General features: G+C 37.2%; 2 protein-coding genes across 2 annotated transcripts in view; one reads left to right on the forward strand and one right to left on the reverse strand.

Annotated features, from left to right (window-relative positions):
* Positions 1-6,618, reverse strand: part of grk6 (G protein-coupled receptor kinase 6) — a 53,789-nt gene extending 47,171 nt beyond the window's left edge. The window contains exon 1 of the mRNA XM_028031727.1: positions 6,361-6,618. Coding sequence (XP_027887528.1) covers positions 6,361-6,412 — 52 coding nt within the window. The 5' untranslated portion in view covers positions 6,413-6,618. The remainder of the gene's footprint in view (positions 1-6,360) is intronic.
* A 1,887-nt stretch (positions 6,619-8,505) lies between these two features.
* On the forward strand, positions 8,506-14,886 carry nop16 (NOP16 nucleolar protein homolog (yeast)). Its single transcript, XM_028031659.1, has 5 exons — positions 8,506-8,713; positions 9,889-9,997; positions 11,496-11,562; positions 12,280-12,386; positions 13,641-14,886. Exons 1-5 carry the CDS (start codon positions 8,607-8,609, stop codon positions 13,782-13,784), a joined length of 534 nt encoding a protein of 177 aa, XP_027887460.1. The 5' UTR covers positions 8,506-8,606; the 3' UTR covers positions 13,785-14,886.
* The last annotated feature ends 523 nt before the right edge of the window (positions 14,887-15,409 follow it).

Raw genomic sequence — 15,409 nt, forward strand, 5'->3', positions numbered from 1 at the left:
ACTAATTGATGCCGGTAGGAAACGTCATGAGAAAAATAGCTATTCAACTTACTTGGTTGAATACCAAAAGAGTCAGGCATCTTTGAGTCTGTGGAGATGAAAAACTCCACAGACTGCAACTGAACAAACATAATGATCAGAAACCTTTAGAACCATTTTCTTTCACTTGCCTTTCATTGGCATCTGAACAGTCAATATTTACAGTTCTGTAGTGACGAATGATGTTTTTACAAACTTTGAAGCTAATATTTTTGCGCTTACAGCTGTGCAGACTGACCAGATGGCAGGCTAATTCATTAGAAACAGTTTTATAAACCTGAAAAGTTTACTTTATGACAAAAAATATATATTTTCACTGTTTATCCAAATGGCTTTGCTAATTTTATGTCAGTGGAGTGACATCATCAGTTCAGCAGAAATCAGTCATGTCTGAATTGCTGGTCATTATAAAATAGGGACAGACTTGCATACAGTGGATTCCATGAATTTATGGATTTTTCTGCACAAAGTAAATGCAAATTATTTGCAGAAAATGCGTCTATTTTTGGATTTTTTTTTAGTAGAGGACATCTAAAATAATCTAAAGAAAACGTTATTAGATTTTAGCGGTTGGAGGATATCTCTTTTGACTTTGGTAAAAGACTACGAGCCATTTCTAGACTCATGCATTTGTTTTGTTTGCAGTTACCCAGAATGTAGTAAACTTCCTGCTTTTGCAGCAGCTTCCGGTCTGCTTGGCATCCACACATGCAGTCAAACTGCACCAGAGTTCACTTCAACCGAACTCAGACCTAGGTTTTTTTATTCGGTCCGTGTCAGACTTTGATTGTGCATTCACACCTCTCCAAATGAACTGGACTTTCTAGGCAAACAAACTGGAGTTTATCCGAAGAGTTTTTCCGGCGCTAGTGGCTCGTATTTTTTTGTGACAGTAAGCAGACAGGAAAGAGGGCGTGGAGGGGGGAGGACATGTGGCAAAGGTCACCGGAACCAGGAGTCGAACCAGCAACGTCCGTGTCGAGGACTAAGGCCTCCAAATGCGGGGCATGCTAACCCCCTCCTCCCACAGTCCAAAAACATGACTGTCAGGTTAATTGGTCTCTCTAAATTCTCCCTAGGTGTGAGTGTGTGTGTGCATGGTTGTTTGTCATGTATGTCTCTGTGTTGCCCTGCGACAGACTGGCGACCTGTCCAGGGTGACCCCGCCTCTCGCCCGGAACGTAGCTGGAGATAGGCACCAGCAACCCTCCTGAACCCATTAGGAACAAAGGGTGAACAGAAAATGGATGGATGGATGGATGGATGGATGGATGGATGGATGGATGGATGGATGGATGGATGGATGGATGGATGGATGGATGGATGGATGGATGGATGGATGGATGAATGGACAAACTGGAGTTTGATTTAAATGAACTAAACAGGGTTGGTGTGAATGCAACCTAAACCTATAGCTGAAAGAACAGTTCAACTGGATCATCAAGAGCGTCAAGGTGAAGAAGGCTTCAGGATGTCCAACAGTATCCAGCAAACTGCAGAATCATCAGTGGTGCATCTGTAAACAACCTGAGACAACGACTTTTGGACAAGAAAAGTGTCAAAAACAGACAACGTCTTCAGGATTCAAAAAATTGAGCTCAAAAAACAGGTGAAAAGTTATTGTCTCTGATGAATCCTCCTTCTGACTATGTCCGGAGAATAGATGGGAGCTACCATGACGACTCAAGTGTGGAGCTGCCTTAGCTTCCTGCCCAAAAACACAGCTATGAATAAAGATTATTCAAAGAATCATCAAGAATCAAGAATCATAAAGAATCATCCTCCAGGGACAATTTCTTCCAACAATCCAGGGACGATTTGGTAAAAATTGCTATATTTTTAGCATAATTGAGCACAAGGTGAAGGTCTTAACAAAGTGGCACAAAGATGAGAACCGTGTCTGGGAGAAAGAAAACAAAAGGCACTGGGTAGTTTTCAGGCCAGACAAACTGACTTTCAGCCTTATTAAAAAGGACAGAAGCTCTGTTTTTGCCTCCTGTTTTGCCCTTCATGTTCGCGTGCTTCATCAAACCGCTGAGCCCATTTCCCTTTTTTCATGTCACACAAGAAACATTCCCACATTTGCAATCTGCTGCTGTAAAGAGTAAAAATCTTTGCAACGGTTTTCTTCCTGTCACTGTACTTCCTGTGTGGTTTCTCTATTATACAAGAAGGTCAACGGTGCCTCTTTAGAGACAAAAAAAACAACAAAACAAACAGCTGATTAACTGAGCAGTGTTTAAATTTCATAAATAAGGATGGATGGAGTCATTTTGAAACTGGATTAAGTAACAGTTATTGCCTTTTGCACTCGACCATGGCAGTACAGACCCTAAAAAGAAGCATTTGCATTTTATTTGCATTTAGTGTTTGGTTCCTTGTTGTGAGGTCTATAATATTTAACACCTTATAAAAAGACCATATTTATAAGGTGTTTTTATAAGTCAGTCCATAGTGGTGGAAAGGAGGTAACTTACAGTATAGACCAATCCACTGAAACTTTATTGTGTTTTGGTCCAATTTATTAATCTATTTGGACCGTCAGTCTTTTGTCATATATTTTAGTGAGCACTGACTGTGTTTATGACTGAAATAAGGAATTTGAAACAAAATATATTTATTCAATTTTAATAAAATTGTATTTTTTTTTTCAGAAAAACTAAGTAAAACTTAGATCAATCATTTTTTCTTGGCCCTTCAGGATGAATTACAAGCAAAACCTGCTCCCATTATCTCTGTGTTTTCTTTCTTGCAGAAAATACTCCAAGGTCAGAGATTCTACTTAGCTTTGTTTCTTTTAAAAACATCTATAGTTATTGCTGGGACTAAATTAATTTTCTTTTGTTGTTGTTGTTTGTCATTGAAAGTAACCTTGGCCCAGTCCTTCTCCTTAGTTTTGTTTATTATAAAAACATTTGTAGATTTTTTGCTGGTACTAAATTAGTATGTTCTTGTTTTGTTTTGGTGATAGAAAGCATCTCTGCACCAGTGCTTCTCTTTAGAAGTTTCAAAAAAACGATAGAGTCTATAAGTGCTAAATTAGTATATTTTCTTTTTTTTCAAATAGAAAGTACCACTGGCCAGTGTGTATCTTTACTTCTCTTTCTTAAATAGTTATGAAGCTATTGCTGGTACAAATTTTGTACGTACATTCTTTTTGCTTTTGTCATAGAAGGTACCTATAGTTTAGTGCTTCTCTTTAATTGTCTCTTTCTTTTAAAAAACATTGATGGAGATATTACTGTTACTAAATTAGTGAATCTTTGTTTTTTGTCATAGAAAGTACCCCTGGCCCTGTGCTTCTCTTTTTACTGACTCGTTCTTGAAAGAAGTTGTTAATGGAGTAATTTGTGTGTTTCTATGAAAGTATCCATTGCTCAGGGTTTGTGTGCGCTTGCTGCACCTCCTTTCTGAAGGGAGTCATTGATGAAGCCATTAGGGTTTTTCCCTCTTTATTACAGAACATGCTCTGGCCCTGTTCTATTTATCTGTACATCCTAGTTGATTTTCCTCAGTTTTGTTAATTTATTATCTTCCATAATCTTATATCTTTCTTCAGATGTAAGATGTTCAAAAGGAAAAACAGCTTAAAATTAAACGAAACAATTAGCTTTTGGAGTCACTCTGAAAACATCTAAATCAGAAAACGTTTCAACTCAACACTTGAGTCGGCTGGTGCTGAGCATCCATTACTGGGAAAAATTGAGAGAAAAAGGAAATGCATCAAGAGGAAATTACACGCTAACAGAATTACAGGAAAGTATTTAAAGGTCACAAACAATGTTGTCTTCATAATGTTGGCCACATTATTATTACATTTTCTTAACTCAAGTAGCTAGAAAATAAATCACTCTCTGAGGAGACAAAGATAACAGAAGCATCCAAACCACAAAAATACTCCAGAGTTAGAAAGACCAGATTTGAAATTGCTGAGCAGTTGTTGGTCCAGTGAAACTACACCAGGATCAACCTGAACTGCAACTGACTAATGTCTTTGAGGAAAAGGAATCAAACAAAAGGTGAACAATGGATCATGCTTCAGTAGATCATGTTCTGAATCCCAGGTTTTTGGCTGATAGATCCATGGAAGTCACCCTGTTAGAAGCTGAAATATTATTTGTCTGGAAAACTTGTTCAGGTTCTGACCAAAACAGTGACAATGAAGAACAATGCAGCTGAAGCGCTTATTTCACAGAACAGTCTGATTCTGCTTTAGAGATCAGCTGTTCTGGTATCTGAAGCTGAACTGTTCATGACAACAACGACTTCATTGAGCTTTAAAATCAGAGGGTTCATCCTTTAATAGACTAAAGCATGCTAATATATGGGAGTAGATTCTACAAACTGAACAACTTGCCTTCACATCACAAACTGCACTCACACTCAAGAGGTCTGGTGAAACTCAGGGATGCTTAAAGGAGGTCAGAGGTCACAGGGAGCAATATTCTGTCTGTTTAAAGAACTAAACAGACACGAACTGTGTTGCTCATTTTCCTCTAACCAACCTAGAGACTGCATTGCAATAAATTAGGAAATAACTCAAAAGTTGATTTAACTAATATAAATTCTTCAGACACATCATAATGTTTCGAGTGTTTATTTCTATTAATTGTGAAGCATTGCTAATGAAAACCTGAAATTAAGCTTCTCAGAAAACTGAGAAGAATATTACATAAAACCAGTAAAAAATAGATTAGTACGCATTTGTCCAGACATTGACACCCTCACCATAGAAGTTCGGTAACATAATTGCTGAAGAAACCCACTGTTCACAGTGCTGTTTATAAGCATATTGAAAGTTAAGTGGAAGGAAAAATTCAGAGATGTGTATGCGCTTTCAGCAGTCAGTATGACTAGAAAAGCACTATCTATTTTCAGTTTATTTACCATTTAATAGTCGAGGGGCTTTGAATGCCCGTTCTCCTTAGCCCAGACAGGTCATCTCTGATGTGTCCTGTTCAGGGGTTATTTAACACATGTAATGGATTTGTCTGTGTGTGGTAGCTCTCTGAGCATTGACTGTAGCCACAGTCCAAATCTTGTAAAATCTTATTAATTTTTCATGAAAACCTAGCTGGAAGGTAGGTTAATAGTGGAAGGTAAAAACTCTTCTTCTGTAAGTTATCACTGAACTTTTCCTTTTTCCTCAAAACTAAATAATGTCTTTAAGGAAAAGACATTTCTTGTCAAATTCTCTCTAGTCGACAAGCTGCTCAGACACTATGACCAGCTACAGAGTTCACTTATACTTCAGTCCAACCCTGATCTCCAACAAAAATCCAATAAATTGCACCGCTCACAGTGACAGGATGTTGGAGGAGCTCTGTTACATTAGCTTCAATTTCCTCTGGTTCTGGATAATGTGCCCCTGGAAGGATACATGCTTCTTTTTACTTTTGGACAGTTGCAATATTGTGTAAACATGGCAACAGAGAGTTGATTTCACAACTGGGAGAAGCTAATTAACATCTCAAAAGCTCAAATACATGAACTGAGAAGCAGCAAAAGCAGCAAAAGCGGCGCTAGCAGCTGACTGTGTCATTCAGGACATGTTACTATGAAATTTTATCTCTACTGCATGGAAATAGAGCTGTTAGCATGTCATTACAGTCATAACACTGTCATATGGCAACAGTCTTCAATCAGAGGCCTCTACAGATTCGTTGCAAGACTGACAGCTACTGGAAATCCATTCTGCCCACAGTACTACCATCCACAATGACTCTATGAGATACTTGATATAATTTTTTGAGATGAAAATATTTTTTTTGTTTCTAAGTTAAAGAAATCCACCAGGATCTATCAAATAGGCGAGTTAACTTTTTTAATTGAATCACTGAACTTTTTACATGGTTTTCAAATCCACCTGTAAAAAGGGTCGCCTCGCGTTTAAACCAAATGTGCGCACAAAGCGAAAAGGCGCAGCACCACTCTGCCTCAACATCCTGTTTCGCAAACTACAGAGACGATGCTGCAACGTGAGAAAAAAAAGAAAAAGAAAATATGCGCCGCTGCAAATTCACTCCACAGCTGCAGCGTCTTCCGGACTTATCCACAGCATTATTACTGCAACTACTTTGTGTTTAGTACTCGGTTATTGACAGTTTCCTGAAGTACAACCCCCTCAGAGTTTATCTGGCAGTAAAAACAAGTCATATCCTCCTCATATTTAGAGCAGCTTTGACAGCAAGGCGATGAGGAAGTGCACCAACTCCTCCTCTAACCCCCAAGTCTGGGGCATCAACCCGGCTGTAGGACCGGGGCTGTCTCTAAACGACACACGCAGAGAGTTGCAGTCAACCCGGCCACTAACATCCTTACCTTCCCGTGCTTTGAGCAACACGGTGTTGGCGACAATGTTCTCCAGCTCCATGTCGATGCTGAGCCGGCTTCCAGCAGCAGCAGCAGCAGCAGCTCCTGGTGATCCACCCCCCTCCCGGTAGGTTGTAGTTCCTGTACACCGTCCGCCACCTCCGCCCACCGCCCAGTCAACTAGGAAAACCCGAAACCTGTCTTTGCTTTCCCCCAACCCCCGTGCAGCGCCCCTCCTCTCCTCTTCCTCCTCCCGTTTCTCCTCCTCCTCTCCGCCCTGCTGCTAATGTCATAGAGGAGCAAAAATACAGAGCTCTCACTCTGTTCTCTATTTTTACCGCTTGACTAAAACATAGATGTCACGACAGACCTCTTACTCTGACCAATTTTCCTTTTCTGACTCAAAATTATTTTCAAAATCCAATTTAAAAGTTGTCTAACGCTCCGTTCTAGTTACCTGGGAAATGGGAACTCGGGGTTTCACGTAACGCCCGACGTAAGAGCGTTCTAGTTAAAAAGTCGGAATTTCAACACGTTGGGCCAGAGGTGGGTAGAATACACAAAGAAAGAAAGAAAGAAAGAAAGAAAGAAACCCCAAAAATTGTACCCAGGTAAGAGTTGCAGTACTTCCACATATTTTTACTCAAGTCAAAGTAAAAAGTAGCTGTCCAAGAAATTGCTCAAGTAAGAGGACAAAGTATTTGTTAAAAAGATTACTCAAGTATTAAGTATTAACTTTGGAGTAGTTACATACTTCCTGGTCAATTTGGCTACCAGGAAGTAGTCTTTTGATTTTTGTTATGAACAATTCGGCCAAAAGGATCTTATTCGGCTTCATTAATGCAATCTAATAATATTTTTGTTCTGAGTTATGGTGTACTGTATAAGAATAAATGTATACAGTTGTGTGATTACATTCCAAAATTGGTCATATATCAAAATATTCAATATTTTTCTGTAAAGGAATAATCAGTTTCCAAACTGTTCCCACTGCTCGGTTCTCTTATTATTCTATAACAATATATCCTTTAATTAAAAAACTTTCACCATCATGAATTTCATTGACACAAGTTTGAATAATCAGGTATAATAAATCATCAAATGACTTTGTTTGTGAAGCTGAATCTGTTTGAGGTTCATCGCTCATTCTGCAGGAAGTGTATTTTCCTGCCCCGGTCAATAAAGTCAGGACCACAGTGCATTAAAGGTGCATTAGGAATGCCATTCATTGTTTTGTCATTCATTTTGATAATAGAAGAGATTGGGCAGAGAGTTGAAAGTTATTGATCGGCTTCTATAATTATCCCCTCTGGCTCGTTAAAGGGGTTGAAGTAAGCAGAAAATAAAAAAAATAATTCAATATCTCAGAAAATCTGTAGGGCTGGGTTTAGACCATGCTGAATTAGTTGTTTAAAAAATATGTTTTAAGACGAGCTGCAGTTTCTAAAACAAGCTTTAACTCAGTCTAACATCTAGAGGATAATATTAGCAGCTAATGTCACTTAGCATAAAATAACTCTAATGAGCAGCTTATTTTTCATATATCCCTTAGGATTAAAGCTTTTCCAGGAAAGTGCATCATGAGTGACGATTTGTGACAGGATCTTGTGGATATTTGTGCGATGTGTAACTTGGATAAAGTGGACACAAAGGTTGTATAATTGTTCAACTTTTCAGACAATAAAAGCATATAATGGAAAATTAGCATGAAAAATGTCAACAAAATATCAGCAATGTGCTGTTTTTGTCACGAAAATCAGACATGAAAATCAAATTTCAATTACTAATTTGGTTTTGGAAAATATGTTTTTGCCGTTACTATTGTACAATTACATTAAAATTAATCACTAGTCACTTGAGTAAAAATATTTTCCAGGAACAATCAAAATTTTATTTTGATTTCCGAGTAATTGTACATATGAACCAAGATTAACTACAGCTGTACCAAATGTCAGCTTTGTTTTGTAATAATAACGTTTTAAGTTTTAAAATGTATTGCTTTACTTTTTGAGGTAGTTTTTATAGTAGAAATATTTCTTAATGTTTATTTTATACGTTTTGTTTTATATTTTACTTTTTTATATTACATTTCTTATTTAAAAAGTGTAGGAAAAATGTAAGAAGGCGTGGCTTCTAGTCACATGACCGGGGAGACGCACGCACGTGCTTCCTGTTTCCAGCTGCACGTTCTGTGTGCAGCTCGCTAGTCCAGTGCTGCTCCGTCTCCATTCTGAAGCAATTTTCACATTTTAAAAATGCCGAAAACCAAACAGTCGAAGAGAAGAAAGCGGTTCGACTACAACACGGACCGGAAGAAGCTGAAGAAGAAGTTTTTGAAGAAGGCCAACCCGAGGATTGAACAGTGAGTTCCGAACCATTCGGCTATTAGCTAGCAGCAGGGTTCGTAACAGGATGTTAAAATGTGTTTTTACTGTTTTATTCTCGACACTCGTGGTCTAATCGCTTGACCGGGACCTTTAGAAACTTGTGAAATTTGAGATTAGCCCTCCTAGATTTCGCTGTAGGGTAAAATATCCGGTTATTTGACCGTTTTTACGGACTATATCGGACCTGCTCTGGTTTTAAACCTGGAACCTAGAGGTCAAATCTGGACCGATGTTTCCTAGGATTCATACTTTCTGTGAAACTTTCATAACAAATGTGTTTTAATAAATTTACATAGAATCGAAATAGCTTATTCCATTAATTCAGGTGACATTAGTATATTTTATAGACGGAATAAAAACACGTACCGACACTTGTACAGATTTTATCTGTTAATTTTGATGATCACTGTCTTAAAGTGATAATTTTTCAGTTAATTGGAAAATTAGAATAGATGTCTGTTAACATAGGGTTAGTTAGTTAGAAAAGTGTGATAGAAACAATAGTGATCATTTCAGCCTTGAGATTATTCAAATTTTATTCTTGTATTATTCTGGTAATATTACGACCTTATTATCATGTTAAGATTTTATTTATGTATTATTTTGACCTTAAACTCATAATGTTGTGACTGTCATATGACTTTATTCTATTAATATTATGGTTTTATTCTCATGTTACAACTGTATTGTATTATGTTGTATTACGTGCAATATATTTGTTGTAATATTTTGACTTCTCATATTATGACTTTACTCTCTTAATGGGTTTTGTCATACAACATTATTCTCATAATATAACTTTCTTGTATTATTTCATCTTTATTCTGGTAATATTTTCATATTATTTTGACTTAATCCTGTTTTTTCTTGTAATATTATCCCTATTTTCTTATTTTTTCTTAGCCTGTCCCTGATTCTCTGTCATAAATAACTCTTTCATTTATAGAACAGAAGTCGATCTGACCCGGTTTTTGTGCCAAGCTAATTTAATTCAAAAGAGCAGAAATCTTGTAAAATATTTTATTGTCACATGATTTATGTGCTGCTTTTTGTTGCCTTTTGTTTGTTTTGTAAATAAATTTGGGTATGTGTGGGAAGGATTTTGTCGTTCCTGGATCTGTGTGTCTTCAATATTTCCTCTCTCTTTCAGTGCTCAGATCAGGAATGCCTGGGACAACAACAAATCAATGGCCAGGAACCTGCAGGAGATGGGTCTGTCGTTTGATCCTAACCGGACTGTGCCCATAAAGAAACAGACAGTAAGGAGAACAGCTGGGCTTAAATGAGACACAAAGGTTTTGTTTTCAAGAGCGTAAACAGAAACTTCAGTGATTAAAAGCTAAATACAATGTTTTCTGGTTCCTAAGTGAAGAGCTTCCAGTTAATACCAGATGCTGCAGTTCAGATTTAGGCCAGGAGGGGGCGGCAGAGTGTCGGTTATAAAGCTCAAATCAAACGTTTGTAAAATTCAGCTCGATTTAAAGCAGAACTCACAATCTGTCACAGGAATCAGGTAAAATAAGTTACACCACTTAATTTGATAAGAAAATAAATATCCAACCACTCAATATGAAATTTGTTGATTTTTAGCAACAATGATTTATTCAAAAAACCACAACACTAAGAAATAATAATAGTTATTCTCATAAATAGATCAGTAACCAAAAATCCCTCAAAAATAATTATAGGTTGGATTTAAATCACTCAGTTTATGTCAGCAAAAAATAAAAAGCCTAAATAATTAAATGTCCAAAAATTCCCGTTCTTTTTTTTAATGAGAATAATGTCTGCAAACGAGTTCCATATCCTCAAAAACAAAACAAAGTCTTGGAAGTAGTTCTCCGTTTTAATCCAAAGTCCCAATCCAAAATAAAAAATCCAAAACATCAACCCCCTCCCCCCAAAATATAAGAAAAAAGAGTGGCACCACCAAAAATCCCCAAAAAGAAAAGTAAAGTCCAGATCATACCGGGAGCGTCTGTCTTCCCCCTCGGTGGCGTCCTCTCGCACCAGGCGGCGTTTCCTGGGTGGAAGCTCCGATCCAGTTTCTAAAACACATAATCTGCAGCGCTGGGGCGAACTTTGATTGCCGTTTTATGTCTTTTCTTTGATTTTTTTACTAGTTTTAAACATTCAATCAAGTCCAGTCTCCCGCTGCACAGATCGGACAGTGTGCGTCTCCCTCTCCAGTTGCTCCAACGCACACGGTCCTTTTTATTTATTTACTCATTTCAACCACACCTAAAACCAGCATGATGCTGCCCAAAATCAGTTTTAAACAGTGGAAATACGTAATAATTTTAACAATGAAGTAACAGCATCTGTTCTATTAAACAGTTTGATAGATTTACTCTTTAATGTATTAATTCAGAAAAAAACAAACATAATGGTTATGTTACACGTTGAACTTCTGAGATCTTAAACTGCCCATATTTGCTTTGCTTCCTAAGAGGAATATTTTCAAGCTGAAATTTTTGAATTTTTTTTTTACCCTTCTGAAGATAAGTTCAGACTTTTTAAAAATGCTTTTTCATTTCTCAGAGTTCAAATAGATCACCAATTCTCTCTGCTGCTGCTTGGTAATCTGAGCTGTGGCTTGTTAGGGCGATTTTCTTTTTTTTAAATAGATTTTTTACTGACAGTTTTTATATTCTTTATGTTTGTGTCTTTATGGAGCACTTTATGATTTTAAAGCTTGTGATAGGTGTTTTACAAATACATTTTACTTACTTCCTGTGTTTGTGTTTGTTCCTGCAGCTCCTCAGAGGAGACACCGATGACAGAGGACCTGCCCCCATCGTCACCAAACCTTACATTCTCACCAGTGAGTTTCTGAATCTTCATCATGGACTTTTCTAGGGCTGGAAAAATTAAACGTGATGAATCAATTATTGAAATAATCATCAACTAATTCAGTAATCGATTGTTAACTGGAATATACAGACTTTTTAAAAAAGCAGTTTGCTGAAAAAAACGTTCAGAGAAGTAATTAAGGCAAAACTTTACATAATATATTTAATATAAAAACACCCTTGTCTGTAAAAATTTTTTCCCCAGAACTTTTCCTCAAGTGGCATTGTCTTAGCTTTACTGAGTCCAAATTCACTACAAGAAAGCTATATTGTTGCATCTTAGGCAATAAAATGTTTATTTTCTTGTTTGAAGAATGAACTTTATTGTTTATTTGCATCTTTTAATGTATTTAAAGGAAAAAAATTTCAAATGTGCCAAGTTTTTTTTTATCCAATTAATTGTCAGAATAATCGTTTAATAAAATAATCATTAGCCGCAGTCCTACTTTTGTGAATTAACTCAAGAATTGTAATGGAAAATTACAATTAAATTAACCATTACAGTCATTAACTAAACAGTGGAAACTAGAAGTAGACAGATAAAGCTGTGTGAGGTTTAAATAACTGTTCTGAGGCTGCTTTACATTAAATTTGACCATAAATTAATATTTCTGCTCCGAAGGTTCAAATGACTGAAATGTTTAGTAAATCTTTAAAGATTGATGTTTGGTTTGCTTGGTCACCATCAGAGCTGCAGGAGGAGGCCAGCCTTCAGGAGAAGGACTCCAAGACGTTGTCGTCCGACCTGATCGAGTACGTCCAGCACATGATCCGAGAACATAAGGACAACTACAAGGTGACGGTTCAAACAGAAACGGTGGCTGGAAATGATAAATTCAGCTCTTATTCTGAGCTTCTAAACTTTGGAAGTGTGACAGTATGTTTTACAACCAGACTTTATTTCCTGTTGCTTCTACCTAAACAACTTGTTTCCAAGCTTTCTGCTACTTGGGCCAAAATGGTCAAGCTGAGAGAACCAGAGGGCCACAATTTGACTTCATAGTTAAAACTATAAAAAATATTTCGTAAGACATTTGTTGTTTGTATCTCTTCAGTAATATAGTAAATAGACAATATTTTTAATAAAGCAGTCAAATTTTTCTAGAAAAGGATTTTGTAAGCCGTTGTTGATTGTCTTGCATACTTGCTGTATTGGAAGACAGGTTTATATTTTCCAAGATGTTTTTGTCCTCATTTTTCTTTTCTTTTTATCCTTTTTTTTATCAAAGTGTATTCAATGAAAGCAGAGACATAGTCAATACTTACTATATGTTTACGATTATTTTTGTTTGTAAAAATCTCTTCCTATCCTTGCGTACTGAGGGGCCAAACAAAATTCTGCAGAGGTCCGAAAATGGCCCCCGGTCCACAATTTTGACATCCAGTGGTCCAAAGGCTTGTCTTCACTCAATCCTTTTCAGTTCTTTTCCATAAATGTGACACATAAACAACATCCACAAACAGCGATAAACGACAGTCATATTTTGTCGGTTCATATTTGTGCGATTAAGAATTTTAATTGAGTTCAACCTCTCATAAACTTTAGGCTTTTATCTATTGTGTGGAGCCATTGCCTTGTGGGACTAAAGATGTTTCATAACCGATGGTCATGCAGCTTTCAAATGGATTTTCATCAGTGGTTCTTCCTCTGCCTTCTCTGGAAGCATCAGCATTTCTTTGTATTGAAGTCATTTCACAGAAAGACTTTCATCCTTGACTCTGAACCCTGGTGAGTTGTGGCTGATTGCGCCTTGCAACAAAAAGTGTCCCTGAAAAACACACTTTTATATTTGAGGCTTTAAACGGTGCCACAAGATGTAGAGTTCATTTCTATGATGAGAACTGAAATCAGAGCTGAGTTAAAGAATAACATTCGGATTTATCTGACCTTCTAGGTTGTTTGTTTGTCTTCAGAATGAGACTAAACTGGTTTTCTTTTACCTCTGTTCAATCAAATTGTCATTTCAAACCTCTGTTTTGCGTTTGTCCAGGTTGTTTCTGAGTGTGAAAACTTCCTTCTTCATCGTCCCTCTTTGTGTTGCTCCTGCAGGCGATGGCTCGAGATGAGAAGAACTACTACCAGGACACACCCAAACAGATCAAGAGAAAAATCAACGAGTACAAGCGCTGCCACCCGCAGCTCTACGAAGCCTTTGTCAGCTCGCTCGCTGCTCCGGAGCCCATGGATCAGTAGAGCCATCAGGTCTGGGACTGAACACCAGAGCCACACAGCCTGCTGTCTGTTGGAAAAACTGATGAACAAGCAGAGACTCTGTGTTTATGCTTTCTCTGTTTGTAGTTTTTCTATTTTGTTCTTGCTTCTTAAAAACTGCTTTTTAATTTATCATAAACGGCTCAAAACCCATTGGCTCGTCAACATGAGTATCTACATTTTCAGTTGTGGTTTGGTTATTACAATATTTTCAGGAAACCAAACCTTGAAGGAACCAACAATGAACCAAAAACAACTAAGAGCGGAAAAACATCTTTACTTCCACTTGAGATCAACTTAGATTGTTTCCAGATGTGTTAGTCTGGTAGAGTCGGTTCAATTGGGGACCAAAATGACAACATGTTACATTTTCATCTGATACCTCCTCACCTGTGGTGGCGCTGCACCAAGAACCACAGATGGAAACCACTTGGCGTTCACATATGTATTCGAACCACACCAGAGTTCACTGCAACGGAACCGACACCGAGGTTTTTATGCGTACTAGAGTTACCTTTTTTGGGTACGCATCACTGTTCGATTATGTATTCACATCTTCCCAAGAGAACCAGATTTTCTAGGCACACCAACCAGAATTCAATTAAATCAAAACAGGGCTGGTGTGAATGCAGCCTAAAACTCACAACTATAGGTTGATGAAAAGCTAAGAATAGATACTCTGGATCTCTGTTTGCTCACTGCCAAACTCCCCGCCACCAGCAAAGGACCTCATACCGTCATTGGTTTTGGCTTCATAAAACCTTCACACAAACGGGAAGAAAAATTGTTTATTGAAGTTTATTGACTCGGGTCCAGATGTTGGACCTGAGTCCTTTTTCTTAAGCAGAACACAGAAGATGGGTTTTTAGCATGGTGACAACCCAAAACATATCACCAAGGCAACAAAGACAAGTTGATGGAGTGACCATTTCCTCAGTCAAGACTTAAGCTTTAAAAGAAACCTGGAGGATTACCAACATTTCTATAGATGAAAGAGTTTAAACTTCCTCCAGAGATCTAAGTCATGTTTTGATAAGAGCTCAATTTCATTAATGTTGTGAATAAATGTTTTACTTTTATCTAACATGTCTTTAAGATTTTTTTTTTCTGTTCAGATCAGTTTGAGAGTAAATATTTAATCTCCCTGCTCTCTACATGACTGAAGGCTGTTAGTCTGCCGTTGATGAACCCGTGTCTTCATCATCCTGTTATTAATAGGATGGCACTATGGCTGAAAATATTTAAACATAATCAGTTATTGAAATAATAGATTAATCATTAACTGGAATATATAGACTTAAAAAAAAGCCATTTGCCAAATGAACGGTATATTCTGAGCTGCAATAAAGCCAAAACTGTACAAAAAAATACATTTTGTGTTTTTATCTGTAAATATGATCTACCCAGAATTCCTCAAGTGGAATAATTTAGCTTCACCTTGTTCAAGTTCTGTAAAAATCTTTAAAGCACCTTCTGCTATCCTATTATTAAAGACCAGCCCAAAACTGTACTATTGTTAAATCTAACAGAAATGGCTGAGATTTTAACATGTTGATGTTTAAAAGTATTTTTTAGCTGCAGATTCATCCTTTGCTACAAATGAAGCG

This window comes from Xiphophorus couchianus, chromosome 11 (genome assembly GCF_001444195.1).
Source record: "Xiphophorus couchianus chromosome 11, X_couchianus-1.0, whole genome shotgun sequence".
Taxonomy (NCBI): domain Eukaryota; kingdom Metazoa; phylum Chordata; class Actinopteri; order Cyprinodontiformes; family Poeciliidae; genus Xiphophorus; species Xiphophorus couchianus.

What these genes read in the sequence shown, in the direction of transcription:
- nop16 (XM_028031659.1), top strand. Translation starts at nt 8,607, where the DNA reads ATGCCGAAAACCAAACAGTCGAAGAGAAGAAAGCGGTTCGACTACAAC. An exon ending in TGCCCATAAAGAAACAGACA is followed by an intron (nt 9,998 to 11,495) that starts GTAAGGAGAACA and finishes TTGTTCCTGCAG; the next exon opens with CTCCTCAGAGGAGACACCGA. An exon ending in AACATAAGGACAACTACAAG is followed by an intron (nt 12,387 to 13,640) that starts GTGACGGTTCAA and finishes TTGCTCCTGCAG; the next exon opens with GCGATGGCTCGAGATGAGAA.